Genomic DNA, 26,832 nt, shown 5'->3' on the forward strand with positions numbered 1-26,832 from the left:
CACCCGTCTGCGGTTGACTGCTCCACTTTCTGGACTGTGAAAGCAACACCACCTTTAAAGTTCATACGATCATCCCTCCATTCATTACTCGACAAAGCAAAGTCCGGGCGTAGTTTACCTTGTTTCAGTACAAGATCACTGAGTTCTTTCACTGATCGCACGCCATCAGAAGGAATACCCAACCCGTGGTTCGGCCCCGGCAAACGCCAATCCGTCTTCGGGTTTATTTCGAATTCATTACAAATACGTTCGTAGGCCCGTCTATCGTATGGGTTGTTTGTTGCGTTCCACGCTTTGTCCTGTGGGAGGGGGGCACTGATCTCTTTAAGGATACGTCTGACCTGGTAGTACACGTGGAACTTGAACACAGACTGACTCAGCGGTCCACGCTGAGAGTCGGCCAATGCCACACCACACCCCGTTGTAGCGCACCACACAGCAAAGTTGAATTGATTCTGCCAGAACTGCATAGGGTTGTTGAACCACGCGTGGACTGCCTCAATGTTAGTCACCATAAGCTTATACTTATCGAACACATCTAAAAGCTGGGCATTGAAATACAACTCAGGAGCAACCACGATCTTCATGGGGGAGAAATCTACATCCAGTTTAGGGTAAAACACACCAGGGGAATACATTTTAAAACTATTATATAAATAAATATATATGTAATATGTACATAACACTTCCAGGAATAACGAGCGGTGAGGCCGTTCAGCTGACGCACGCGATCGATAACACGTCAGGCCAACTCGAAGTCGCACTCTGCGATATCACCTACCTACCGCAATGGACTAACATTAATATCAGCAACAATAAGCTATTCGTTAGTGGAACTCGCAGTCAAATAACTGACGGCTACTACAGCGTGTGCTCGCTAAACGACGAGGTCTTCAAACCCCTGGGAGCCGAACTCAAGATGAACGACTCAAACGGCACAGTGGTGTTAATCAACAACGGAAGAACCTCATTGAGGCTAGGCCGACCATTAGCGAGGATACTCGGTATGTCTCCTGACGAGATAAAACCAACAACAACCGTCACAGGCACGAAGTTACCCGACCTAGTACCGTACCGAGAGCTGTACATTCATCTCGATCAGGTGAGCACAACGTATAACATTCAAGGAGGTCACCCTTCCACTATATTGAGAGCAGTGCCGGTGAAAACTGAGAAATTCAACGACGGTAGAACCGAGTCATTTTCACCACGGCAGTATAAGAGATTAACCCAGGGCAACATACCTGAGCTGACAATATCGGTGTTAGATATAAATCATAATCCTGTAAATATAGGATACCTCAGCTTAACGCTTCACGTAACATGACCAGCGCACAAGGGCCCGGAGTGAAAAAATGCGTCAATATCGGGATCTCCGACCTCGGAGACACGCGCGGTTTCGACGCTCCCGGAGTAGATGGTAAATCGTATGCCTTGCAACTGAAAAACAACATTTACAAACGCGTTGAAGTCACCTCCGGTGGAACCCTAAGTGATATAGTAGATACCACAAGAGCAACAGTCAACACTAAGTACTCCCTTGTCAACACCGGTGATAATAATTGGGTAATATACCCATCGTTCGGTGGTAAACTGTTCGACTTAGACGATGTTGAGAGCACTACCGTCGTCAAAAACAAACCATATATGCTCGTCTTCACCGAAGATGACAAGTGGGTGTTGCTACCCGATAACAAATGGTTTCTCAATATTAAACTCGTCTCCCCTTACGTGTTCACGGATAACAAAGACAACCACCTAAACAAAGTCGTGAACAATGGAACCCTGCTCGTGGCTTACGTCCCAACTCATAGACGTAGTATAGTCGTCAGCCCAGTCAACACTATAGCAGCCCACATGCTATCGAGTAAACCGGCCATGCAAAACGTGAAATTGCAGTTGGTGTCTGAATTCGAAGGCGTGGTCAAGATACTAGAGGATCTACCGGCAAACTCAACACTGTTCATCAAAGTCTACCTAGGGGAACCATCGGTGAATGATGTCGAGATCGTGAAGGGGATCAAACTCGGGTGGGGGAAACGACACCAGTTTCAAGTTTGCAACGTTTACGTGAGGGTGGGTGTCGACTCCAAGACCAGTCTGCAGGGGGTCAACGTGATCGTGGAAAACAAGATATCACTAATCAATATCTTCCTGCCTGACAACATACACTTCATGGGTATGAAGTTAACCCCTGAATTATTATCAGAAAACCAGTTGGAAATTATATCGTAATAGTATAATAATGACCAGTCATCACCCCAACACTACACTTAACGACCTTGGAGATACAGAGGGATTCGATCAGCCTGGTGAGGAAGATGAATTATACATCCTACAATTCAAAGACAACGTGTACAGACGGGTACCGTTACCAGATTTTAAAAAACCTAAATGGCTGATCAACTTAACACCCACCTCACCTTATATCACAATAGACGCAGATACGGGACGTATTTCTAAGATTAGGAATAACGGTATCTGGGTCGGGGATTTCATTCTGGAGAGGGGATTATTAAGAAGTAGAAAAAATGGGTTATCGGCTCCATTCGAAAATAAATTAACATTTAGTAATCCTGAAATAATATTCCCCCCTTTCACACTCATCATAGAAGTCTTCTTTGATTATTCAGACAATGGAGACCCCCCAATAGTACACCAAATTTTACCCGAGGTGTTAATACGCTGGTTTAGCATACACAAAGGCAAATATTGCCGTATTGTTATACAACAGGATACCACGGGTCCTATAAACCACTTGACAAGCCTCAGTGGGGTTTTTATTATAACAGAAAAATTTATTAGCCTCTCACCTATTACCCTGACTAATAGTCTAGAACTTATAGACTTTAAATTCATTAATAGATTTTTAACTGAACCCCAATTAAAATATCTTTCAAAATATATATTATAGGATGGGTCTGTACCCAGTCGTAGAGGAAGTAGCGAAGACGCTTGAAACCGTAGATGGGTTCCGCTTGAGGCAGTTATGTGATGTGAAACGTCAACTAGAACAAGACCGTGACACGCGGAAAGCACTATGTAAAAAGTATAATAGAGCTTTCAATATCGTGGACGGGGCTGACACTACCCTTATGGCAACCAGCATGGGACTAGGGGCGGCAGGCGTTGGGTTGTTGACTACCATCGTGGCTGCACCTATAGTGCTAGGTATTGAAATAACGGCTGGGGTGACAGGGTTGGTAGGGTTGGCGCTTAAGTTAGTATCACGCAGACTTAATCGTAAGGCATTGAAACATGACGAGATCAGGGTTCTGGCCGAAGCAAAGCTGAACACAGTGAGTGAGCGAATTTCCACGGCACTCTCTGACAGTAAGATCTCAGAAGAGGAGTTTCGTTCAATCCTATCTGAACTCACAAAATATAACGGAATGAAACAAGATATTCGGTCCAAGTCTCGTAAGTCTGCTATCAGCGAGGATGAGAAAAAAAAGTACATAGAACAGGGGATACAAAAAGCCCAACAAGCCTTTATTACGAACACCAAAGAGATCATAGGCGGTTCACGTTAAACTGTTTCATCGATATAAACATAACATAGGGGCGATAGCCGTAAGCGAGCCACCGATCCTATATGGTCAGTCAAAACTTACAACATAGATAAAGTGGATATAAAAGCCGACGAACCCAACTTGTACTACTTGAGGGATGGGCCGGGTAGGGGATTTGTAAGAGAAGAATTATTGATCGTACCGTACGGCACAGTGTTACCTCCTACCAAGGCACAGTAATTTTGTAGTAGGGGTAATAGTAGCAAGAGCTAATGGCCCAACCAAAGCCTTATTTAGTAAATAAGGCTTTGTAGAGACATTTTGTGAAAGTGTTTTAGAACCCCTATTCCCTATACTACTGTTCTGTTGGAAGATCTGCTGCGTTAAGGGATTGGTGTCATAACGCAGTGTTAATCATGTGCCAATCATCTAAGACTACTGACTAGTTAGAATTCTTGAAATCTCTGTCGCAGTCTACCAACAGCACCCTGACTCACATGAAAGTGGATAGCAACCTACTGCTGAATTTGACCAGGCCTATGGTCTGACACTCTCACAGTCCCTGAACAACATTATTTTCCTTACATCCTAGCTTCACTGCAATGCTAAAGTCCTAAATGAAGCAAGTCTAGATTTCCCCTGGTTTAGAACCCCTGGTCTCCCTGGGGCTCCTTTTCAATTGTATAATAGGTTTGTTGGTTGCCATCAAAATTTATGATTATCTATTCAGAGACTAAGCGTTAGTCTAGGTCCGACACCTTTCAGCAAGTGTCAACAAATGGATTTTCATGTCGACATTTTGAATAAAATGTGTGTCATTTGAAACAGAATGTATCGGACATTAAAGAAATAAATGTGTTTTTCATACTGTTAAAAACCCACTTGTATATGTTTGACACAAAACCAAAGATTTTACAACTTTTAAGAATTGTTACTAATAGCTTTAGCCTTCCTTCAACACCATTACTGTGGCGGTTGGGTATCCTAGAAGTTAAAGCGTTTGCTCTTCACGCCAAACACCCAGGCTCGATTTCCTACATGGGCAGAAGGTGTGATGCCCATTTCTGGTGTTCCCCAACTTGAAATTGCTGGAATATCACTAAGGGCGGCGTAAAACTAAATTCACAATACTGATATTGATGATACTAATGACATGTAATTCTATTAATATATTTGGGACTACAAATATCCCTGAATACGCCTTATGAAAATTATTCAGAGAATACTTAAATTGTACAAAAGTATGAATTGTTCTCTTTCCACGTCTCACATGATTGATTGTATTTTCTCCACATTGTGGAAACCTTCCCTGTCTACATGTTTGTCTGTGTGGTGACCACTGATCAGTTTTTTTTGTTTTTTTTATAATATTTGATTTATTTCAGTGAAGCAGTTACATAGTTACATCTTCAAACAAGAATATGAATGTACAAGAGATCTGTAACAATAATTGCATCATGTGTTACCCAAATCATATGAGCTATATACATTTCAGAAAGGCTGTTACACAAATGTAATTCCCATTATGTGCGAATATAGATGTACGAGGATGCTATAGCACTACTGGCATAATATACTTCTAAAACATGTAGACAGTCTTCATTTGGGCGAGGCGGTTACGTAATTACCTCAGTAATTGTATGGGAATATAGGTGTACATAGGTATTGACATGGCATTAGCGTAATATATTTCTATTTCATATATAATGGCTCTGTATACATATTCAAATAAAATACATTCAAGACATGACCACTGATCAGTTGGTCAACAACAAATCTCTGTGAGTAGTTGTAAGTCTGTTAATGGAAAGTCGAAGTATGGTGCATATTTCCGCCAAATGACATCACTGATCAATTTTCACACTTTGGCGATACATCCATGAGTCTCTGGTTCGCGGTTTGTATAGGGGAGAAGCTGTGGTTTAAGGTACTATGGGTAGAGATTTTGTGTTTTTGCAGATGTATAATATCTTTTTTGTACCCTCAAGTTGGTTTGATATACATTGTCATACGTGTACGCTTGGTAAATATGAATTATTGCCTTTGTTTTTATTAAGTGTTATGGTCATGTCTCTATTTTCAAATCTCCTTGTTTCTGCACACAGTGATTGACAACTGCAGAAATGTCATCCACAGAAAGGCAATATCCACACCTAATCCCCTCTTTGCTACATTGAAAACCCTATTTATTTCATATTTTTGATAAATTTTAATAAAAAGTGTACTGAAATTTCCAATCACTGCATATTCTGAATTTCTGAATTATGTGTTCACTGTACTCCTGCGATCACTTCACTGAATGTCAGGTTTACATTTTGCACAATAACTTGTTCAGTTTTGATCTGAATGACTTCCTCTTTTCACAGAGGGTACTGCTATTGATACATATTAACTCTATTTGTCATTCATAGGACAAATGGAGATATATTTGAAATAAAATCGGTACTTGTCTTCGTGAAAAGATATGTTCTGCCAATAATCGACGATTGCTTCTTTCATGTTTAACCTAGCAACTTGAAATTTTCTATATATCATCATCAGAACCTGTGTATTCGTGAAATGTTAATATTTAAATGATATTGTTTGCGTTTCGCAAATGGTGACTAGATTTTTAAAACCGATCTTACATTCGCAACCAAAACAAGCACACGATCACTGCAAATGCAGGCGGATATTCACCCCATCACTGCACCTCTGTAACACAGTGGTTCCAGGGGGTGCATCCTTGGAACACAGATTGTTGGTCGTGCTGCTGATCGGTGACACAACAGGACAGACATTGTCTGATATCCACGATCTTGTCTTTAAAGAACTCATTAAATGACTCTGCGAGAGCAACAGGATCCAAAATATCTGGAAGTATACCATATATACCCGCGTATAATGCATGTTTTTCATACCTACAATGAGGGTCAAGAAGGGGGGTTGCATTATACACAGGATATAAGATCTTATGTTTTTCCGAACTGTTTCACTTTCAGTTTCCACTGACGATGTCAACCTGCGTTTGATACCCATCCCAGCACTTCATAAGAAAACTTCACATTTAGTCAGAAATAACTGTTAATATCCGAAATAAAGACCATTTGTATCTCGTTTCCTTGTTTTTAACGTATATTCTCTGTAAATAATGTTGAAATGACCATCGATCCAGATTTACTGTTCTATTGTCTTTGAGACCATATTTCGAAGTAACTGATATATCTGAGTGTGTACAATTAGTTTAGTTTTCCTCCGATTCCGTTCAGCAAGGCACCTGAGACGTTTGACTTCATGTACAGCCTCATAAAACAAAGCACATCCTGGTTTGCGCATGAATGTTCCCTGTTTCACTGGAGTATGTTTATCCAGCACTGTACGGAGAGCGGTGTTGTATAGTTGAATCAAGCCAGTTGCATCACCCATATTGGACTCAGACGTGATGATCTGAGACAGGTTGGAGGAAAATACATCTTTATCAATAGTTTTAAGATTTCTGCATGATCAGATTGATTTCTCCATATTCAACACAGCAAACATAGCACGGTGGTCAGTTACACAGCATGGTGGACAGATATAAGTTTGTTACAAGCTAATCTAATATATGATCTGATATGTGGGTTGGTTGGCAAATGTACTGTTTAGGACCATGGGAAGACAAAAGTGATTTTACTTTCAGCACATCTGATTTCTTGTTATCATCAAAGTGCACATTGAAATCTCCAACATAAATAATGTTTTCCTTTCATGAAGATGCCCAAAGACAAGCAAGACAATTGTAGAAATCAGAATGACTAAGCTTGTTTCTGACAGAAGGTAGTGGGCGATATAGACATACAGCCCTTACGGTTGTATTGAAAGATGATATCTTGATATTGAGATGTTCAAAGGGGGATGCATAAACATCGAGAGATGCACCTGACTGCACACATAAACTGTTTCTATGGATCACAGCAAACACCACCGCCCCTTCCTGTCCGGGCTACATGTTTAAATGAATAGCCATCTGGTATCATATCAGATTCTAGCCCCTCATCACCACTATCATACAACCATGTTTCAGTCAGAAACAGCATATCCAGATTTTCATCTAAGATTAAGACTGCAATGCCTTTGGTTTTGTTTCTCACTGACTGAGAGTTAAATGGGGCAACATGAATGAACTTACAAGCAGGCTTTGGATGAACAATTATCAAATTTGATTTGTTGATGCCCCTTTGACTGAGCATGGTTGATTGGGAAGTCGATGACTGAAAAAAACTTTCGTACTTTGTTGCGGCCACCTCTTCAACCCCTCTCTGCCTTGTTCCTAACACACAGACCCATTTGTCTGACTGTGCTGTAGACAGACCATGGGAGCTTGCAGGGTGTTACATTAGGTGTGTTGTTTTTTTAGTCAACTGGGCTGCCAGGTCTAAATGACAGCAGCTTGTCCCTATTGTATGTCATCCTCTGCTTGATAGCCATTATGTCAGTGGAGTTCACTGGGAGGGTATAGCCAGCTTGGATGATCTCACTGTTATTAAACTGGTATCAACCAAGTTTTCCACAAAAATATTGAATGTTTCTTGAGTTATGCTCCGAAAACGAAGCACACCCCACCTTTAGACTAAGACCAAAACATTCCATGGAAATCAAGAAAAATAAAAAAGCCAAAAATCTGTAAATAGCAAAAGGCTCAACCTTAGGCTCAGTTTGTTATAGCTCCCAATTTTGGTCAAAAAATACTGAACAGTCTTTAAGTTCCGGAAAACAAAATGATCACTGATGGACAGACAACCAGACAAGTCCATGGCTATATCCCCCGCATTACATGCTGGCAGGATAAACATAAAGGTGAAAAAATCTGGAAATATCAAAGGGCACCATGTTAGGTGCTGTTTGATATGTGTGCCAATTTTTGTTGAAAAATATTGAATGGTTTTGGAGTTATGTGCTGGAAACAAAACGATTACATACGGACTGACAGATGGACAGAAGACGAGGAGTCGACCTTGTTCCCCCCCAATGTATTACATGCCGTGGGGATAAAAATGGATTAAAAACAAATCAACACACTCAACGAGCATTCTTTAACAAGAAGATGACATATCCCCCCCCCAGTCCCACATAGTTGAAAGGGCAACTCATCTGACAGTTACTTAATGTTTTTTAAAGACTATGTTTGAATTGTTTCCATGGAATTCATGTAAAATATAAATGCCATATATTTGTAATCAGAGAAACGTCACCATTTCAAGATCTGTTGAAAGATATGAAATGGTTTTCGAGTTGGCCTCTGGAAACGAATCAAATCCCTCCATTTTGAGACTAAGTCTGAAACGTGTCCATGGAAACCGAGAAAATAAGAAATCATAAAAATCTGTAAATAGAAAAAGGCACCACTTTAGCTTCTGATTGATATATCTACCAAGTTTTGCAGAAAAATATTGAATGTTTTTTTGAGTTTCTTCCGGAAACAAAATGATTACAGATGGACGGACAGACGAGGCGGCGACTATATGCGACTATTACATGTCGGGGGATAAAAACCCAAACAGTGTCATTACATGATTCAGTTTCAAACTTATTAATGGATTGTTGACGTTGTATTCTGATGTAATATGCATTCTGGTCACTGGGGAAAATACCTACTATACTGAAGAAAATATGGTAGCTAATAGACCACCCCTCATCTTGCATGATTTGTGTACCATTTGTACTCTGACCTTGCACATCCACAATTGCAATTTCATGGGACAACTTTAGCACAAGGAAGATCTATTCAGAACACCCATGAGGAATATCGAAGTCAATTCTCTTGTGATTTATCTATTACAGACACACTTCATGCACAAGAATAAAATGCTAGCCACATTACCTGTTCTTCTGAAGTAACTGTGAGCCTGTCACTGGAGATTAGTCGAGCTACCTGGTTCTCAGACAGAGAGAGAAACTCATCATAGTGCACCACCTCACTAAAGAAAACAAAAGAAATTTATATATACTTTGACAAACATATATATGATAGGTTTTTATTAAACATGGAAACACTACCTTCAAAGGACATATGTCCCATAAAAAAATCAACTCTATTCACTTCCTGCCTTCTGTCGAACACAAGAGTATCATGAGACCGTGGTCCAAGGTGTTGAGTCGGGTCACTGGACGATGCCGTGAAACAAGAGTCATCAAAAGATGACATATCCCCCCGGCCCTCACATATTTGAAAGGACAAATCACCTGACAGTTACTTAATGTTTTCTTAGACTGTCTGAATTGTTTCCATGGAAATAATAGAGAAAATAAATGCCATATATCTGTAAACAGCAAAAGGTACAACTTCAAGATCTGTCTCATATATCTGCCATGATCTGTTGAAATATATCAAATGGTTTTTAAGTTGTGCTCCAGAAATGAAGCCCATCCCTCTATTTTGAGACTAAGTCCGAAACGTTTGTATGGAAACCCAGATAATGATTAATCACAAAAACCTGTAAATAGAAAGAAGCACCACTTTGGGGTCTGCTACACATATCTACCAAGTTTTGCTGACGGATATTAAAAAGTTTTTGAGTTCTGCTCTAGAAACGAAACACACCTCTCACTTTTGAGTCTGAAACGGTTCCATGGAAACCAAGAAAATAATGGTGAGTGTGTGAGTTGATATTTAATGTCACATCGAAAATATTTCCGCCATATCCTGACGTGAACATTTAACACTGAAATGGAATATATGTGTATTATAAAAACGTGTCGACAAAGGACAGTAAAAGAACTAGAATATCACAATTAGCATTAAAACTAGCGTAGAAAGTTAAAACTAATGTCATTATATGGACAATACAGTATGAAAACAGGCTATAAATCACCAACAACTGAAAGTTGATCACCACACTAGGGACCATGGGGACTTACAGTACCTTTGCTACCGTCATAGACCCTAGTTGGATTTACACCATCCCTTCAGCTGCCGGCGAGTGTACGGAATGCTCACCAAAATTAATACAACAAAACTACTGTGTTTGAAAAGCCTGGTAAGTTTACATTGACTTGAAAGTTTTGGGACTTATGTACCCTAGGAGGACAATCATTTCACAATACTTCAACCCCCTTTGACGATACAGCTACTAACAATTCCAGTTACTAATCTGAACTGCCAATATTAAAACGCATCTATCTACAGAACATATTACTCAAAATTCAACAATGAAATCAATTGCCTTTCAAAAACCAATAATTAAATGAGCACTGACTGTGTTAAAAACATTCTTAATGGTTTTTACAATAAAATACTTATCCTTTGGATGGAGAATTCAACAGTGTCAAGCAGGATATGCTTGAACGTGACTCATCACAAGGGACACAAAATGGAAGATCCTCACCTTTTAACAGGTATGCATGAGTATATCTTGTATGGCCAATACATCGTCATAAAACAACTGCATCAAATCTGGACTGACAGCCCAAGTAGGCATAACCAATATACAATTTTATTTCATATAATTTATTTACACCTACTTGGGTGTCCTACTTCTTCTGCATCAGATCACTGGTGTAAGTTCTAATGCTAGCTTTGTAATCAGTGTGCTGTTACATGGTAACAGGGTTGTATGAGGGCCGTTTTTATTTACTTTGTTCCCAGTCAGGGCAATGCTGAGGAACCAAAATGTGAGTGAGTGAGTGAGTTTAGTTTTACGCCGCACTCAGCAATATTCAAGCTATATGACGGCGGTCTGTGAATAATCGTGTCTGGACCAGACAATCCAGTGATCAAGAACATGAGCATCGATCTGTGCAATTGGGAACCGATGACATCTGTCAAGCAAGTCAGCGAGGCTGACCACCCGATCCCATTAGTCGCCTCTTACGACAAGCACAGTCGCCTTTTATGGCAAGCATGGATTGCTAAAGGCCTATTCTACCCCGGAACCTTCACGGGTGAACCAAAATGTAAGTGTTTATGTTTTATATCATGCGTAAGTCATCAATGTAACTTTTCAGCCCTTGTTTATGTCATGACAATCTTTATTTTTGTGTAAAATATTGTTGTTGAAAAAGCATATGGTCTGTATCTGGCTACTCGTGTATGTTGTGAATAGGAACTCTCATATCAAATCTTAGATTTTTAACTGTCAACAACTAACAGTTCTTCTGGAGAGATGTTGTAATATTTTAATATTCTGGATTCTTCGTAGTTATGATGACTGATTGTTAGCACTGCATGCGTCCAATCTGGATTCCAACTTTACTGTCAAAACATGATTTGTATTTGTTCTTACTCTTACAGCTTCTTACTCTTTTGCTCTTAGAAAATAAAGTGAGTGAGTAAATTTAGTTTTACGCAGCACTCAGCAATATTCCAACTATATGGGGGTGGTCTGTGAATAATCGAGTCTGGACCAGACAATCCAGTGACCAACAACATGAGCATCGATCTGCGCAGTTGGGAACCGATGACATGTGTCAACCTGACCACCCGATCCTGTTAACCGCCTCTTATGACAAACACTTAGAAAATAAAGAGATAATGTTTGTGATGCCCGAGCTTCGGACATTACAATCAAAGTATGGAATAAGAAGTGTTGTGACAGATTTGCTGAGTGCTGCTTTGATCGGCCATCGTGTTACCAGAAATGCCTTCGTGGCTGGGTAACCAACAAAAGACATTGTCGTACTGGCCAGCAGCAAGATCATTATACAATTCAATGATTTAACTTATAAGGGCATGTTTCCAAGAAATATTTTTTATAGCCTGAAGGCAAGAAAGATAACCTGAATAGATTATATACTGTTTATGTTTAGGGTGTCTTTGAGCATATTTAAGAGCTGTTAATATGGCGTTAGCTTCAGCTGTAAAAATAGAGCTGTTTTCTGGTAATCTAGAAGATATTGCTCTGGATCCAATGACAGTGGCACAAGCCACTGCGCCACCGTCCTTGGACCCATCTTTAAATAATGATTTATAATGGTTATATTTATGTTTTAATTGACTATATTGTTGTTTATACTGTATTTCATTCGCTAATGATTTTTTAAATGTAGTAATGTTATGTAAACTTGTGGCCTAACCAATTGCCAGGGAGGAGAAGAAAGAAGTCGGGATGGGGCTATATTTTCCAGCTCAATGCCGCCAGCAGCAAGAAATGGCTTAATTCTGTGCCCAAGAGGTGGAACAAGAGAAGATTTCTTGTTGCACAAACCTTCATAAAGAGGATTAAAGAGACAGTGGAATGCAGGATTAGACTTGTTAGAATGTAACTTTGTAATATATTGTAAGGATAATTTTATACGGCATTGGGAAAGACATGGTTCATCTGCCTCGATATAGAGACTGTCAACATGAAAAGTTCTGAAGGATCCAAGACAAAGTCTCAGGCCTTCATGGTGGACAGAATCTAAAAGTTTCAGGCTGCTTTTGCAGGCTCCACCATATACGATGGAGCCATAATCAAGTTTTCAGCGGACCAGTGATCTACATAGGTGAAGGAGGATAGTTGATCCCCTCCCCACTTTGAATTAGAAACGACTTTTAATAAATCCAGCACCTTCAGGCATTTAGTTTTTAGGGATTTGATATGGGGGAGGAAAGTTATATGTGAGTCGAAAATCAGACCCAAGAACTTGATCTCCTTAACAACTTTGATGGGAGTGCCATTTAAAAACAGTTCAGGGTCTTTATGTGGTTTGTATTTTCTACTGAAATGTATACAATAGGTTTTCAACTTAGAAAATTTGAAGCTGTTTTCAAGATAGCACATATTTATTTTATTTAAGCACAACTGCAGTTGCGGCTAAATAGCATGCATATTTTTACCTCAACAAGAAATATTAAAATCATCCACAAAAAGTGATCCATCAAAGGAATCATTCAAAACCTTGGATAAAAATAAAATTGATCTTGATACTAAAATCTTGATACTAAAAAGTGTTACAGACAAAATAATGCCTTGTGGAACACCCTGATCCTGATTATAATGGTCAGACAGGATTGAACCCATTCAGACTTGAAACTGCCTTTCTTTTAAAAACTGTGATATAAAAAAGAGGTAAACGACCCCTTAAACTGAAGTCATGTAAATCCTTTAAAATGCCATGCTTCCAGGTTGTATCGTATGCTTTCTCGAGATCAAAGAAGATCGATACTGCATGTTGTTTATGTACCAGAGCATTTTTCGACAAAGGATTCTAGTCGTATCAGATGATCAGTGGTACTACGATTTTTTCCTGAAACACACTGAATATTTGTTTTAAGACTTTTGGTTTCAAGATACCATGTTAATCTATTGTTTACCATTCGCTCCATGGTTTTACAGACACAACTTGTTAAAGAGATTCGTCTGTAGTTAGACGGATCAGTATGATCACGGCAAGGCTTCAGAATAGGAACTACAATGGCATTATGCCAGGAAGGTGGGAAATGACCTGAAGTCCATATTTGATCAAAAATTTCTAAAAGGATTTCTAAACATGATTCAAGCAAATGCTTCAAAAGCTGATAGTGTATGTTATCAGCCCCTGTTGCTGTATCATGAGCTTGCTCAAGGGCGGTATGGAGCTCATGTAACGAAAATAATTCGTTATAACCTTCACCGTTGTCTGAGTTAAAATTGATTCTTTTCTGCTCCTGTTGTTTCTGATACTTTTGAAACTCAGGAACATAATTAGATGATGAAGAATGTTTGGCAAGTGTTTCATCAACTTTATTTGCTGTCATCTTTATTAGTTAATACATTATCACCATCCTCCAGATGTTGAACAGTAGATTTTGATCCTTTACCTTTTATCCTTTGGATCATTTTCCACACCTTTGAAATTGGTGTGCGAGAATTTATTAGGGAAATATAGTTCCTCCAAGACTGACGCTTATTCAGTTTAAAGGCATGTCTCGCCTTGGCATTGAAGATTTTAACTTTGTTTAAATTATGGATTGTCGTATGTTTGCGAGAATATTTTTTTTCAGATTTCTTCCTACTTTTTCTTGCCTGTCTACACTCATTATTAAGGCATGGTTTGCGAATGTGTGGAGTTGCAGAGGACTGTGGAATTGTTCTGCCATGTCATTTAGTAAATCTGAAAACAACTGTACAGGATCTTGAGTGTTCCTGAAAAGATCATGCTTCAAGGATTCAACACACAGCATTGCATATAATGACCAATCTGCCCTTGGGACGTTCCTTCTTGAGACAGGTGGATCATCACCAGGGTTGCTTGTTTTGAGAATGGTGGAGAAGTGATCACTCCCACAGAGGTCATCATAGAGCGTCCACTCAAATTCAGTATACAAGTTCGAATCGGTAAGTGACAGATCCAGGGAAGAATATGTTCCCATAGCTGGATGCAGATAAGTGGCTGAATTGTTGAAAATGCATAAATTATTATCAGATATGAATTCCTTATGGATTTTACCTTTAGTATTAGTGTGGGCACTTCCCTAAAGCGGACTGTGTCCGTTAAGGTCACCCATGATGATAAATGACTTTGGAAGTTGATCATATTGATTTTGAAGATCTGACTCTGATATTAGAAGACGGAGGGATATACAAGCTGCACAGAGTCAATGCAATATGCAGGGTAAGTTGAACACCTACAGTTAGAAGATTGGTACTAAGTGGAACAAGGCTGTGTATTATACCCTACCATACTAAGATAGAAGCACCTCCAGTTGGTCTATCTCCTGGGGGAGAAAAGGAATGATAATCTCTGTGTTGTCGTAAAGTGAAGTTATCTGTAGATTTTTAATGTCTCTTGTAGACATATGGCTGATGGTTGAAAATCTTGTATCAGCAATTGTATCTCACTGAAGTTATTTTTTAATCCTCTGCAATTCCAATGCATTCATGTAGACAACTGAGTCATGGCGTCTTAGTTGGTGATCTCTCTCGTGAATGTGAAGAGGTTATGCTTTTCCGCCTATCCTGTGAGGATGGAGTCACCTCCATAGCTAGAGGCCCAAATTAGTTTTCAAGAGGAACCTCTGGAACTATTGGGACAACAGGTAGTTTATTCCTATTAATTCTTTTTCCATTCTACTTTTTAGATTTATCAATGGCTGGTTGCAAAACAGTCGTTTGTGATGTCTCGGATTCAGTTTCATCAGTCTGAGAACAAGATGTAGATTGAATAACGGTGGCAGTAGGTATAGTGGCTGAAACTGAAGAGACGGGTGTTGCTGACTTGACACAAGACAAGTCAGTCTGAGATGCAGTAGAGGACACTACCACAGAGCTGCCGTAGCATAGGTAATGTTTGCAGGAGTAGAGGTTTGATTTAGCATTTTTTTTGGCATCCATGTACTAGACATTTTTCATGCATTTAGGTTTTAAAATCTGTGATTCACACGGGAACATGCCAGGATTTGGAAGAAGCAGGATGTGCACCATTACAGTTTGCACACTTGTAATTTTTCTCGCAGTCGGACCGCCATGAAAATCGCCACAACGATAACATACGACAGAGTTCCGGCACAACTGTGAGCCATGTTCAAAATGCTGCCATTTGTAACATTGGAGTGGATTGGGGATATACAGAACCACCCCGATACTGAAGTAACCTGCTTTGATAGATGTTTGAAGTGAAGAGCAAGAAAAGGTCAAGAGACAGGTATTGTTTTTTGTAATAATTTCCTCTTTCTTAAAGGTGAACCATTTCAGTGCTGAAACTCCCTGATCCTGTAACTCTAAAGTCCTCAGACATATCAGCAAGGCAATGTGCCCTGTCATGGATAGTGCCATGGCAAGAGGTGAATGTTTTATGTATAGAAACACGAACCTCTATATTTGCAAATGTTATGATGGATAACAAATTTAGAGAGTGTTGTTTTCGTAAATATTCCACCAAAAGTGAGCCACTACGGAGACGAGTAACATTTTCACCTCTCCGCATATACCAGATAAAGCCTTTGAAATGGCAAAAGGATTGAGTTTGAGAGGAAGAAAATCTGCAGCTTCTATCACATGAAACCAAGCCCATGAGTCCATATTTTTCTGAATTTGATCTGTGGTGAGATCTATTTTGTCAAAACGTCTTTTCTTTTCGTGACGAGATGAACCAGCTTGTTGTTGTGTCATGATGGAAGGAAAATAATTCGGCGTCCATGCTCTCCAGCCACCATGGAGTGTCAACAAGGACGTTGTCAAATAGCATCGGGTATGCTAGATGCTGACAACAGGGATACAAGGATAATATAGTCAAGGGAGTATGACACGAATAGCAACATTTGTATACCAAATTAAATGCCAGGGTGGTTATGCCCATGACAAGATATTGGACATGTGCTGAATTTGGAGGTCAACATTAGCAGATTGGCCTTCTGGCACAGGAATCTAGGCAATTTAATTATATTACATGATAGAACATACAAATTTAAAGTTATCAATAATTTAAACAGTACAAATCAAAATGTGCAAGACCAAAAATGATAGGTGACTGGGCAAATATAATCACTATGCACAAGGCTTGGCGTGACCAGCAGATTGGTTGAACTGGGGCCATTCAATCACCTGTCTAGGTGAAGTCAGGGCCAAAGTTATTGTGTTGAGCAACAGAAACACAGTTCCAGTCCCCTGTTACCCTCAACAACCAGGATCCCTTCCTCCACCAACTCAGGGCTGCAACCCACAGCAAACGGGTTGGAGGACCAAATATCCCCACGGGTCCACAACAGGGGTGAACGGCTCATAGCATTACCTAGCACCCACCACGAGGAGGTGGTCCTTCACCGGTGCCCGAGAAGATAATAAATCACGAAAAGGCAAAAAAGCAAAAGGCACCATGTCAGGTTCTGATTGATATATTTACCAAGTTTTGCGGAAAAATATTGAATTGTTTTTTATTTCTGCTTCGGAAACAAAACCTATCCCACCATCAGACTAACACCAAAAGGTTTCATTGAAAAAAAAAAAAAAAAAAAAAAAATGCCAAAAATCTGCAAAAAGCAAAAGGCACAACTATAGGTTCAGATTATTACATCTATCCATTTTGGTCTAAAAATATTGAACATTTTTTTAGTTCTGCTCCGTAAACAAAATGAGTATGGACGGGAGGACGGACGGACAGACAGACTGAGGCGTCGACTATAACCCCTAGGATTACACGCCAGGGGGATAATAAAAACTTTGTAAATAGCAAAAGGCAGGGGGGGATAATAAAAACTTTGTAAATAGCAAAAGGGCACCACTTTGTGGTCTGCATCAAATATCTGTCAAGTTTTGCTGAAAGATATTAAATAGCCCATCCCTCTATTTTGAGACTGAATCATTTCCATGGAAACTGGGAAAATGATAAATCAGAAAAATCTGTGAATAGCAGAAGGCACCACTTTGGGGTCTGTCTCACATATCTGGCAAGTTTTGCTGAAAGATACATGAAGAAGTTTTCGCGTTGTGCTCCGGAAACAAAGCTTATCCCTCCCTATTTAGACCAAGTCTGAATCGCTTCCATGGAAAAATGATAAATCACAAAAATTCACATAAAAATGGTTATATCTCTGAAATTAAGAACAACAGGATCATTCTGGCATCTTTCATTCGAACTGATTCCATACAAGTTACATGAATACCAGGTCACACTGGCAACATGTTAGCTTCAATCTCCTGTGGTTCATTCTTAAAGTTCGAATTACCCAGCTACCAACACGATTTTGTGATTATCAAATCAGATACCACATTCATCACAGAAGTCTGTCTCGGATACTATCATAATGGTTCAGACCCTTTATTTGGGTTGTAAATATTCTGGGAAGAAAGACACAAATACCAATGTTTTCATACAGCTAGGGCTGACACCATTAGTACAACTCGATGGGGTCTGTGCTTTAGTCCTAGATTCCCCCATAAGAGCCTCACATATTTTCCTGAACGATAATATAAGTCTTATAAACCTCAAATACATTGATGAAAAATTAACTCAAAAACAATCAAATTTATCTTATAATATATAACATATAAACACAGTATGGAACTGTACCCAGTGGTAGATGAAGTAGCAAAAACACAGGAAACACTGTAGACGAATTTCATTTGAGACAGTTTTGTGACAAAACAGCAGCTAGGACAAGACTGCGGCATATGGACAGCATTATGTAAGAAATGCCATAGAGCTTACAATTTCTGCAATGGGGTCAAAACCACCCTTAACGCAACCAGCATGGGATAAGAAGCGATAGGTGTCAGGTTGTTGACCACCATTGTAGCCGCACCTATAATGCTAAGCATTGAAATAACAGTGTCAGGGTTGGTGGGGGCTGGTGTTTAAGTTTGCACCTCGCAAATTACATCGTAAAGCACTGAAACATGACTAAAATTAGAACTCGCAAAATATTATATAAATAAACAGATAAAGCTTTACAGAGGCATTTGTCAAAAGTGATCTCGTACCCTCATCATATATACTGCCAAAAATACATGAAGGCTGTGATATTTTTATTTAATAGAAGCCACAAAGACAAATTAAACACAGAAATCTGTACTTTTTAAAATGTTTGAATATAATCATGATAAGCTCAGTGACAGGCACATTCCTGTCACCATTGTGCTCACTATACATCGATGAGGGGCCTTATGAAGTGTTGTACTCACGTGAAGTGTTGCTCTGTGTAGGTCTGAGCATAGTTATTTAGATCTGTGCATGCATGAAGATCAGCAAAGTCACGTATGCCCAGTGAGTTGGAAGGATGTAGCTGTGCCTGCAGGAACTCACAGCATGCTTCTCGCACTTCAGTCATCTGCAGGATGTTGGCTGCTGGCAGTAGAGTCTGAAAACATAAAGAGATGTGTCATTAACGTCAATTTATATTGCAGTTAGGGCTCAATATACCAGTTGTATACTTGTCATCTGGATATGGCCCATTCTTAATCATACAAACCAGTGGTTGATATAAGCTAAACTGGAAATTATTCGCCATGAAAGAATTATTTAGAGCTGCATTCATCCTCGATAATCTCCTGACCTAAATTACTGATTTTGATACAAGAAGAATGAGCATGTCTTTAATGGGAATGCAGAAGATTTGGCCAGTTTGGAAGCTTTAGATTTGGTTTTCCTGCAGTTGCCATCAAACACGTTTTTGATGGCCAGTAAGGCATGACAAAATTCAGTTTCAGATCCTTGTCAGCACAAACTTTTGTAAGGCTTTTAGAATGAGGAGTGATGATGGGAATATGTACGAGAACTTTCCAGGATACTGGAAGCACATTGATGGTTCATGCCAGTGAGATATGAAAGTAGTTATCTATTTGTTGCAAACAGGTCTATCAACAGACAACCTAGGTCCTTAACTACCAGTTGAAACACTTGTTTGCTTGTTTGTTCAACCAATAACTTAAAAGACCTTCATTGGACTGTTTATATATGATACTGTAATTTTTGCAATTACAGAAATGTATAGATGAGAACTAAAAAACATTCATAGCATTGATGAAACATACAACTTTATGGATTACAACTTCTTCTTTATTGCATTGAGTAACGTTTTGATGTAGATTCTTACATGGTGAGACATACATGGTATGTTGGAAAATGGTCCTGAGGGTTGGAGAGCTAGAGAAGATGCTTGGGTAGGATGGAAGTCCTACAGACTCTCTTGAGTCAAGCTATCAAACACGTTTACCCATCCATAGACTGTCCGAACTTAACTTCAACTGATTCATGATCTGAATTCTGTACACAGGACCTGCCAATGATTACATATTTGTCACTGATACAGAAATACTGTTTAAGAAATGTACCAAATTCTTTTCTTTTTGTAATGTTCACATAGAAAAATTGTAGAATCTTCCAGATAATCACTCCCTAAGCAGTAAAATGATACTTTTAAGAAGTATCTATGACAAGGTAAAGATGTGTGTTAGAAACAATAATAAATCTGACACCTATGAGAGCTAAATATAAGTAAGAATAGGTTGTATCTTGAGCCCTTGTTTATTTTTATTCTCTTTCAGTGAACTAACACTACAGATTCATGAGAACTTGTTCAAATGGTATTCAGTTACATGAAGATACAGTACAACTATATCTTTTATTATTTGCTGATGGTATCATTCTTTTTCTCTAAAACTATTTGTGGACTACAAGCAGCAATACAGAAGCACGCAAAATGAAAACAAACAGTAAATAAAGATAAAACTAAAATAATTGATTGAACAGTGGAGGTACACTTGCTGCAAGGAGAAATGGTATTACAAAGGTGAAATGTCAGAATAACTAGATCCTACAAATTCTTATTTATTTCACAAACCACCTACCATGGTCCTTACATGTCAGATATGCATCAATACAAGCAAAGAAAATACTAGTGCATATAATAACAACCAGTACTTCAGTCTCCCCATCTCAGCAAAAATATCCTTTGAAATAATCATTCTGACTGTCTGACTGACAATAACTTTGAAAGTAGTAAATTACTTGTTTAAGATTTTCCATTTTTATGATTTTGTTTGAAAGAAATGGAAAAGGTAATTGGGTCACAGATGTTAAAAATTGATTATACTCAGTAAGAAAAGTTTAGCAACAACCAATGAAACCATCCACAGAAAAAATAGAAATGAGGATATGAATCACTGCATCGTTTCACACTTTGCTTTGACCATTTTTTCATAACAAAACTTAAAGAAACAGTTGTGGCGTCAAAACGAAGAGGAAAGCCAGTGCACTATAAAGTTAGAGACTGGGTCGGTGAAATTCACCCATGCAAACAATAAAGGTCATTATCTAGCCTCATGTAGGAATGTCGAGTTTTGATTGGTCCACGTGACTCTGATAAAATACCATGTACATCCATCATGATCCGCCAGCGGGAGTATACTCCCGCTGCGAAAGTCATATCCTTCCGCTACGCCTCGGTGACGACGCGAGAAGTGAGAAAAGCGTGCATCGACAAGCCTTAAGTAACATACGGTGTATTGAGGTCAAACAATCAGCTGGTGTCAACATGGCAGCAAGTCGATTCGATGCGTGTTGTTTTGTTTTGATTTAGTGAAAACATTCAGCTAGATAAATGTGTTATCACATCGTGTCGAGGGAAATACAGGGTTTTATCAGTCCCTCGTAGGGTTGTATTCCCTCATAAGGTTGTATAATACAACCTTACTCGGGACTGATAAAACCCCATATTTCCCGAGACACGATGTGATAACTTATAGTATCAAGTATGTCAGCCTTCAGTTTGCTGTCCTGCCATATAAAGTTATCTCCTGATTATGATGGAGACATTGAGCAGGATCTGGTGCACTGGCAACTCTGTAGACATAAAATGTAACTATGGTGGACCTGAAAATATCTGGCCACCTGTCATAAGTTCATCCCAGCCCTCAGCATTTCAATAGTGTCATTTCTGACATTCCCCTGTGATGCCCCATTGTGTTAGAATCTTGTGAAATGTTTTTTTTTATCTGATAGTAATCATATACAGGACAGTAATCAGTTCGGATGTGTGCAATTGTTTTCAAAATGATTTTAAAGACTGAATTACTGCAAGTTAAATCACATGCAGTGTAGCCCAAAGGATGCACTTGCGTTTTGTACAGATCAATTTGGTGTGTTTGTACGATGTCACATGCTAGTTATTACCGATATTGTTAAACTTTTGCTAGTGAATATATTTTCTCCTGGTTTCAGTCATATAAGGCTAGAACAGGGCACTGACTCCCATCCAGATTTTCTCATACACGACACAAAAGTTACAAGATATGCATCTCCAGAATTGGCCTCACTATGACCTGTATCCAAAATGTTTAAACAATCTATAATGAAACCTATTTATCATCTCTGAATGTTAAGAAATACAGAATCATACTTGTAAAATTTCATTGCTCATCCCATGATTTGTTCATAGAAACAGATATACTGGAATAAAAAAAGACCATACAATATGTAGAATGTATGATTGATGACAAATATTTTCTTTGTGACTGTCCAGCCTACCCCACTTTGAGAAAGAACTATAATAAGAAATATTAACCTCACACACAACATCTGTAAAAATTGTCAATGTTCGTGCATCATGCCTTTATGTACCCTGTATTGCTAAATAATAGTATTGTCTGTACACTGTGGCCTATTATACACCGTAGCATCACGTGACCATACTGTGTGCCTAAAAAGTGTCTTGAGCGGTTTCGTACGGTGTCTTCAGTTTCGGTAGTTTCTTCTGCACGTGGGCCCCACGTAATACCACACAATTTTTACCACACAATTAAGTAGTTGTTTAATAATATTGTAATTATGTAGTAGTAGTGTCATGAGATGTAACCTGGAAAGTTACAAACCCCATAATGTAAATTTGTATATGTCTTGATGTTCAAGCGTTTCAAACAATCGACAATCAAACATTTGTCGTGGTGGGGAGGTTTGCATGTCTCAATGGCCCTTTGGGTTATGCCAGCTGGAACACAGGTTCCTGGCAGGGCTTTTCAACTACTTTGAGTACAGTGGCCCAGAAAAATCAATCATTCAAGCTGAATGATGTTAAGCACATGTCAACACTGCTATATGTGACATTGACATTGCACCCTGGCATCATGTATTGAACATGTCAAGAAGGTGGAGAAAGAGTACTGGCTCAAAGATGGCTTGAAGGAGCCAACAGTTAATCCAGTTGTCATGGACACATAAAATTATCATGAAAATATAAATATTAACTATCTATATGCTTAAAGCTATTAGAAATGCATTGCTTAATTAAGTTCTAACCAGTGGTAGGCTGATTAATGATTTAGTGTAAATATACTTTCTGTGTTCTTTAAATGCATTTCCACTTAGGTACTTCATAAACAAAATATGACATCAACATTACAAATTAAAAGATTTTATCTTAGGCATGCAATTACTATTGTTATCATAGCCATGGAATTATGATTAGTGTTATAATAATTATAATATTTAGATCTACGAATGATATTATTAATAACAGTTTATTAAGGTGAAATGAGATACGAATAATGACAGGATTAAATAATATAACAATTTTTATTAAATGTAATTTTTTATACTTACCTGGTAGAAAGCCTACATTGCCCGCTTGAGTGGCACTTAATCAATTCCTCTCATAACACATTCTACACAAAGTAGAGACACGAGGTCAACATACAGGTAAGTATAAAAAATGACATTTAATAAAAAATGTTATATTTTTTACATACTTATTAGGTAAGAAAGCCAACATTGCCCAGAATGGCACAGAGGCGGAGGGCTGAGATGCTAGACCTCGCCCGTGTGTCTCTACTTAAAGAAGGACCAAGAAACCCTGAAGGGAGCGACCTTGCGGAAGCATCCGTCCCCACACTAGAGGGTGAGCAGGACACGAACTGCTGCCCAGACACCTCCGCTAAGCAGCCTGGAAGCGGACGGCAACCCCAGAATGAAATCCCAACACGATAAAAGGCAGCACAACACCGAAGGATTGGAGATAAACAGCGGAAGTGTTTATTAGCACAAACAAAGGTGGGGAGCTGAGGTCCCCAGCATAGGACCTATCGAGAGGTGGAGGAATGTAGTCCTTTTAAGGAAGAGGAACACCGTGCTGACTCAAAGGGTGAGGAGCCCCCGTTCTTTGCTGATGCAGACCCTCCGTCTGCGGCCTCAAATCTCAGGAGGTCCGTCTGAAGAGCGTGAAGCTCCGATATTTGGGCCGCTGAGGCCATGGCCACTATAAAGATGGTTTTGACAATGACCCCGAGGAGGGGAGCCTCGTCCAGACTTGAGGTGTTCAAGGACCACCGCCAAATCCCACTCAGGATCCCTCGGCTTGCGTCGACCCTCCGCCTGTCGCAAAGACTTGATTAGTTCCCTCAGCACCAAAATGTCCAGTCCCGGCGACCTCTTCCTTACAACGGAGATGATAGCTGCCAGATTGGTGTTAATGGACGAGGCCTTCAGCCCTCTGACGTTGCGCAGGTGAACCAGATAGTCAGCTATCTGGGGCAGTGTGGCAAAATCCACCTCCACGCAGGTCCTCACAGGAGGTGGAAAAGGAGCCCCACTGTAAGTCGTACAGCTCTGTGAGGAAGCCAGGGCAGGGGCTACTTGCTTGGAGTATCCGCTCTTCCAGAGCCCCTTTTGAATACAAGCCAAACGTGCAGATCGAATACCTGAGGGTTTTCATGAACGCATCCACTTGGCTTGCTTAGGAGTAAGTCCCTCCGGAGAGGGATCTGAATAGGATCCTGCAGACAAAGTCTGTGAAGGTGAACGAAGCAGGATCGAGCGGGCCACACGGGAGCCACCAGTAGCAGTCTGATGGACTTGGTGGTCTGAAGTTTGGCCACTACCTGTGCTAGAATCACTGGTGGAGGGAAGGCATAAGCGTCCATCCCTTCCCATTCTAATCATAGTGCGTCGAGGGCCCAGGGCGCTGGGTCCGGCACTGGGGATACATAAATCGGGAGCTGGCAGTTCAGCCTAGAGGCAAACAGATCCAACATGGGCCTGCCGAACTGGAGACAGAGGGACTGAAATGTCCGCGGGTTCAGTTGCCACTTCGTTGAAGGAGGCATGTCCGGCCGGGAGAGAGCGTCTGCCAGGACGTTCTTGGCTCCTGGGATGTGAACTGCGCGGATGCTCTACCAGTTTGAACAGACGGAGTGTCAGGTCTAGGAGAGGAGTGGTTCTGGTTGAGCCTTGTCAGTTGATTGTCCAGGCTGCGACCAAGCTGTCCGTGTGGACCAGTAAGGTCTGGTGATTGAGGGGAACGGACCAGTGGCAGATGGCAAGCCAGTTGGCTTTGCACATTGATGTGTCGGTCCTTCTGGTCTGCTGACCAGGTACCTGCCATCTGGTCCGACCCCAAGTGAGCGCCCCATCCTTGGGTGGAGGTGTCCACAAAAAGGTGACTGGTCGGGGGAGGTATCCTTAGGGGAACTCCTCTGGGGACGTTGTTGTCCACCTGCCACAACGTGAGAAAGTGTCTGAGGTGAGGTGGGAGAGTTATAGGGTGAAGACAGTGGGTCTCCCTGACGTGCTTGTTGAGGATCACCTGAAGGGGTGGGAGCATCAGCCTCCCCCTGACGATCATGTCCTTGGCGCACATCAGGAGGCCCAGTATCCGCTGCCACTGCCTGAGGGAAAAGAGCTGTGATAGTGCACGAGTCATTAGGGATGCTAGCCTTGTCATCTGCTCCTTGGGTACAAAGGCCTTGAAGGCTTTTGTATCCAGTATGGCGCCTAGGCATTGGAGAGAGGTGATGGTACTAGATCCGACTTCTCCAGGTTCACTAACCACCCTCGGCGTCGGAGGATGTGGATGACGAGGTCCCGTTGCGCCTCGAGAATGGAGGGCAAAGGGTTGTGAGCGAACCCATTGTACCTGGAGTTCATGGAGGAACTGGACGATCACACGAGTGAATAGCCATGGGGCGGAGGAAATCCCGAACGGAAGGACATTCCATTGAAAGTGCCTGCACCCCCAGCATGAAACGGAGGTCACCAAGTGAACTGGGATGTGCAGGTACGCATCCTGGAGGTCAAGGGACAAGGGACTGATGGAATGGTCAAGAGTCAAAAATATGGTGGCTGTTCGAGGCAGGAGGAGTTGAACTCCTTCAGGTCGTGAATCAGCCGCCATTTCCCCGAGTTGCACTTGGACCTGACAAAAACAGGGAAATAGCACCCGGGAGTCAAATCCTGAAGGGGGATTTAATGAACTGCCACCTTGGAGATGACAGACTCCACCTGTTCTAAGGTGAGTTGGAACCTGAGCGAGTCCATCTGACGTTCCACTTGAGAGCTAGCTAGAGGGGCGGAGAGGAGATCGGGATGCGGAAGCCCCGCTCCAGGATCCGACACACAAACGGGTCTAGTCCTAGATGACACCAGTTCGGGACAAAGAGGCTCAGACGGCCGCCAACGGGCCCGTCGAGCGGAGGAAGGATAGGTGATGGAAAGACTGGTGGGCACAAGAGTCAATTCTTCTTGGGGGTCCACATACCCTTGGTCCATTTCCGGGGAGTGCCCTTGGTGGGGGTTTGGAAACCCTGGTTAGCCTGGCTGAGCTGGTTAGACTGGTTTGTGGGTCCTCGGCCACGACCTCCGAACCGAAAGTCCACCTTCCCCGTCTGCTTCCTAGGAGTGGACTGGTCCGCTGGAGGACCTCCCTGACGCTTGCGGGGGGTGGAGCCTGCGGAGGGTCCGCCACTTGCCATGATCCGATTGGTTAGATCCTACTGCTGAATCTCATGTCAAGTGCAGAGGGCTTCTGGGATCCCCCCCCCCGAACAAAGTGTTTGCGGACACTGAAGCATGACGGAGGGAATCCCTAATCTCCAGAGGGAGATTTGTACGCCCCAGGAAGCCTTCCTGTCTCAGGTTGATAATGGCGGCCGAAATCCTAGCAGCTGATAGGGTGACTTGTGCCACTCCACCGGAAAAA

The 26,832-nt window shown here is 40.8% G+C and overlaps 1 protein-coding gene across 1 annotated transcript in view; it reads right to left on the reverse strand.

Moving 5' to 3' along the window:
* Positions 1–26,832, reverse strand: part of LOC137283499 (kelch-like protein 3) — a 200,517-nt gene that overhangs the window by 115,767 nt on the left and 57,918 nt on the right. Inside the window, exons 4-5 of the mRNA XM_067815032.1 lie at positions 19,049–19,224; positions 9,352–9,448 (exon numbers count right to left, since the gene is read on the reverse strand). Coding sequence (XP_067671133.1) covers positions 9,352–9,448; positions 19,049–19,224 — 273 coding nt within the window. The remainder of the gene's footprint in view (positions 1–9,351; positions 9,449–19,048; positions 19,225–26,832) is intronic.

This window comes from Haliotis asinina, chromosome 5 (assembly GCF_037392515.1).
Source record: "Haliotis asinina isolate JCU_RB_2024 chromosome 5, JCU_Hal_asi_v2, whole genome shotgun sequence".
Classification (NCBI taxonomy): domain Eukaryota; kingdom Metazoa; phylum Mollusca; class Gastropoda; order Lepetellida; family Haliotidae; genus Haliotis; species Haliotis asinina.